The sequence below is a fragment of the Jatropha curcas genome, chromosome 11 (assembly GCF_041381405.1).
Source record: "Jatropha curcas cultivar XTBG-Jc1 chromosome 11, XTBG_Jcur_1.0, whole genome shotgun sequence".
Taxonomy (NCBI): Eukaryota; Viridiplantae; Streptophyta; class Magnoliopsida; order Malpighiales; family Euphorbiaceae; genus Jatropha; species Jatropha curcas.
Genome location: NC_143161.1, coordinates 6,556,419 through 6,561,412, shown reverse-complemented (window position 1 = coordinate 6,561,412; position 4,994 = coordinate 6,556,419). Strand labels below are relative to the sequence as shown.

General features: G+C 33.0%; 1 protein-coding gene across 1 annotated transcript; it reads left to right on the top strand.

The window, feature by feature from the left end:
* The first annotated feature begins 659 nt into the window (after positions 1-659).
* SEOR1 (sieve element occlusion amino-terminus protein) lies at positions 660-3,865 on the top strand. The gene is made up of 7 exons (XM_012216161.4): positions 660-968; positions 1,166-1,267; positions 1,397-1,845; positions 1,933-2,036; positions 2,131-2,273; positions 2,371-2,862; positions 2,980-3,865. Exons 1-7 carry the CDS (start codon positions 744-746, stop codon positions 3,619-3,621), a joined length of 2,157 nt encoding a protein of 718 aa, XP_012071551.1. The 5' UTR covers positions 660-743; the 3' UTR covers positions 3,622-3,865.
* The last annotated feature ends 1,129 nt before the right edge of the window (positions 3,866-4,994 follow it).

The window sequence follows — 4,994 nt, the reverse complement described above, 5'->3', positions numbered from 1 at the left end:
AAAACTTAGACTATTTCTTTACTCAACTTATTAGGCACATAGCATTTTTTCCATAAAAATATGACATATATAACCCGCCTTGATAGCGTGAAATAACACTGCAAGTCATATAATAGGATAGTCATCTTCCTGACCCTCTAAATTAATAAAAAATTTTGTGGTTGAGAGAACTTGAACTCGAAACTTTCCACTCATGCAAGTGAAAAAACCAACCAGACCACACCTAATTGGCTACATTCAATAATTATTATTATTACTTTTAGCAATTGGAACATGTAAGGTTTTATGCAAGTCCGCTAAGTTAATTTGAAATATTACTTAACACCTATATTTAATTGTGCTATTACTCAAATTGTATGGGTAAGAAGACATAAACATGTTAACTTATGTTAAGTTTAACCCTCAACTACCCATAAGCAGCTCTTGTTAAGGCATGGAACTTCCTAATAACTGCCGTGAGTGTTGAGCTACATCTAGATTCCAAATTCTAGCAAAGGAGAAGATGGGGCACAAGTGTCTCAAAAAAAGCATATATAAACTTCCTTTTAACTATTTTGAATACGATATTAATTACAATGGAAGCAAAGAAGTTGATTCAATTGCTATACATAGCTTTATTCCATTTCTGATCACTATAAATATAGTATCATTTGCCATTGCAGCAACACAAGCTAATATAAATATATATTTCCTTCTTCTTTATCTTAAAACCCTAGAAACTTGCCCTACATCCTTAGCTAGCCATGGCCTTCCGGTCACTTCCAACTCCATCAGGCAGCGGCGGCCTTTCCCAACAACTGATCAAGGGTGACCGTAGCATGTTAGCATTGTCCGATGAAAATTCGATGCTGAAACAAATTCAGGCAACTCATGCTCCTGATGGTAGAGAATTTGATGTTAGACCTCTTCTGAACATCGTTGATGACATCCTTAGTCGTGCCACTCTTCATGGTGATAGTGCTTTGATGGTAATGTATAATTAGTTTTATAACTATTCATATATACATCAAGCTTAGTTTGGAAAATGTAAAATTTTTTAGATGACGGACCAACTTGACTCCTAAAATTCATTATACTCACAAATAGGTCAACATATTTTTATTAATTTTTACTAGTAAGTAATTGCTAGCTAATTAATCAACATTTGTGTTTATCATTAATGTAGGTTAACCAAACACATGCTGAAGTGGACGACAAGAACCGTCAAGCCAACTTTATTGCTATGCTTGAAGCATTGTCATTTGTTATAGACAGAATTGCTTCTGAGGTAAGTACTTATAAATTACTAATTAAAAAAAATATAAATTAATTATTTCGTTTTTACATTATATGATAAAAAATAAAATTACATAGACTAAAATTAATTAAATTTTCTTTAACAAAAATGAAATTTCAGATTTCTTACAAGGCTCTAAGTGGAGCAGACGCCCACGCAACAACTCTTTCATTGTTCAACATGTTATCAAGCTATTCATGGGATGCTAAGGTGGTGTTAACAATGGCAGCTTTTGCTTTGAACTATGGAGAATTCTGGCTTCTAGCACAGATTTACTCCTCAAACCCACTTGCAAAATCAATGGCGATCCTTAAGCAATTGCCTGTCATCTTAGAACACACAGGCCCTTTGAAGCCCCGCTTCGATGCGCTTAACAATCTTATTAGTGTCATGATGGATGTGACTAAGTGCATAGTTGAGTTCAAAGAATTGCCATCCTCATACATTTCTTCAGAAGTGCCTGCATTGTCTACAGCCATTGCTCATATTCCTACTGCTGTTTATTGGACCATGAGGAGTGTTGTGGCTTGTGCAACTCAAATTACTAATCTTACCACCATGGGACATGAGTACATTTTCTCTCCTTAATTCTCTTAATTAATTGTTAAAATGCAATTAGTACTAATTTTTTTGCATTTTATCAATTATTTCTGCAGGTTTGCCACCACAGAAGCATGGGAGTTATCCACCTTGGCTCATAAACTCCAAAACATACTTGAGCATCTAAGGAAGCAACTCTCTATTTGCTACCAACACATAGGTCACAATAAGGCTAACTCTCCTAAAAAAAGATATACCTTGTCCTTAATTATTTAATATAAATGAATTTGAAGTATAAATTTTGGTTTATGCAGAGGAGAAGAGGAATGTTGAGGCCTATCAAGCGCTTTTGAATCTTTTTGACACGATCCACATTGACAATATGAAGATCCTCAAGGCCTTAATATATGCAAAGGATGATATACAGCCACTTGTTGATGGCTCTACTAAGAGAAGGGTTTGCTCTTCACCTTCTAGTGTTTTATGTATATACCTAAATATTATTTGATTAATCTCAATTTGTATTTGCATATGAATATATATATATATTATAGGTTAACGTTGATGTCCTGAGGAGGAAGAATGTGCTATTGCTCATTTCTGGCCTCGACATTTCGCATGACGAACTTTCAATTCTTGAACAAATTTACAATGAATCAAGAATCCATGCAACGAGACTGGAGAGCCAGTATGAGGTGGTTTGGGTTCCTGTTGTTGATCGTACAGTTCCATATACTGATGCTATGCATAAGCAGTTTGAGTCCTTGCAAACTGTGATGCCATGGTATACAGTTTATCATCCAACATTGATTGAAAAAGTTGTGATTAGATTCATTAAGGAGGTTTGGCACTTCAGGAGAAGGCCTATTCTTGTGGTGCTTGACCCTCAGGGAAAAGTTGTATGCCCTAATGCATTACATATGATGTGGATTTGGGCAAGCAATGCTTTCCCTTTCACTAGCTACAGAGAAGAGTCTTTGTGGAAGGAAGAGACATGGAGGCTTGAGCTTCTTATTGATGGCATTGACCCAACAATTCTCAACTGGGTAATTTCACCTTTACTTTCGTTCTAAATTTATAAAATAATTAATCTGGTTTTTTCATGGAGATTTCCAAAAAGATTGATTATATGCAAAATAAGTAGTAGAAACTTTCTTGCTCAGATTAAAGAAGGAAAGTACATTTTCTTGTATGGAGGGGATGATGTTGAGTGGATAAGGAAGTTCACAAACACAGCAAGAGCAGTCGCACAGGCAGCACGCATCTCACTTGAAATGGTATATGTAGGGAAGAGTTGCAAGAGAGACAAAGTCCAAAGGATCATATCCACAATTACGGTTGAAAAGCTTAGTTATGTCTGGCAAGACCTTACAATGATTTGGTTTTTCTGGACTAGACTACAAAGCATGCTATATTCCAAGATTCAGCTAGGCAAGATTGACGAACATGACCCGATGATGCAAGAAATCAAGAAACTACTTAGCTATGACAAAGAAGGTGGCTGGGCTGTGCTAAGTAGAGGGTCTAATATTGTTGTCAATGGACATAGCACTACAGTTTTGCCTACATTGCTAGAATATGATATATGGAAGGAGAATGTGTCTCTCAAGGGATTTGATTTGTCGTTTAAAGAGCATCACGACAAGCTTCATGGTATTGCTCATCCTTGTTGTCGTTTTGAGTTTCCGAGCACCACAGGTAGGATCCCGGAGCGCCTGAAATGCCCCGAGTGCAACCGTAACATGGAGAAACATATCACCTTCCTTTGCTGCCATGAGGAGGAAACTTCAGAGCTACCTTATTAAACTATGCTGCTTTTGCTTCATTTTTTTATTGCCCATCGTTATGGCATTATTATTAAAAAATGATGTGTTATGTGTGAGGCACTTGCCACCGTTCTTTCTTCTTTGATTGCATGTTTTTGTCTTATAATAATATGATAGCCATAAGTTGGCATTTGAAGGCATAAATTAGAGTTTGTGATGTAATTTGTAATCTCTCTTTGATTATCATATATCGATTAATATAAATTTCAATGTTTTTGTTTTATGAAGCTTTGTTTCTGGTTGTTTCCTTCGTATTTTTTTAAATGTATACACATTTATTAATACGTTAAATCAAAAAAATATATATATATCAACTTTGACACTTTTGTTAAATTTGGCCAATATTTTTCGTTTTATCAATTATTATTCAAATTTATTTCTCTTTGATAATTACAGCCTCTGTTCAAAATAAAATATAAAAGTGCAGAATCATGTTTAAATTCTTATAGAATTAAGTTCATTTTAATGAATTATTAATGTGAAAATGTAAGGTTAAAAATCATTTATTTTCAATTTTTAGTGATTTTATTTTATTAAGCAATAAGCAAATCAGGGTGATTTTATTTGATACTTTCGGTTTTATTTTTTCAAAATAATTTAATTCTATTTTATTTTATTTTTTAATTAAATTTCAATTATTTAAGTTGAACTGAATTTAAATAACAAATAACTAAATAATAGAATCGAAGCAAAACTTATGTATATTATTGAAATTTTGATTAATTAGATTATTGTCATCAATTTTTTAAGGAAAAATTAAATTTCTTTTTAAATTATAGGCAAAGATTAAAACAAATGTACTTTTATTTTTAAAAACTAACTATGAATTTTTAATGTTTGATTCTGTTAATACATTGATTCATCTATTAAAAATACTATCTTTTAACTAAAAAATGAATCATTAAATTATAATTAAATAAAATTTATGATCTACGGTAACACTTTAATAATTCACTTATTTTCCATTAAAATTTTATTTGTTTTATTTTTGAAAAAAGGATCAAAATATTAATAAAATTATAATTTAAAGATTTCATAATTAGTTTTTAGAAATAGAGATATATGTGATTATGATATAGAGGCCAATTTATCTTTTTATTTTTCAATTATTTTTAAAGTTTTGACTTAATTGAATTGGAGTTTCTATGAAATTAGATTGGATTTTATTTTCCTCGCGTGTTTCGGTTTACTCACACGACACCGAATACTCCCAGCCCACACCGCTGTTGCACTTCCGCAGTCACCTCCACTTCGATGGCACTGTCAACCCTCCAAAAATTCTTCAAAAATTCACCACCTCCGTCAATAATCCTTGCTTCCCTCCGCAACCCATGTATCAACTCAACAAATCC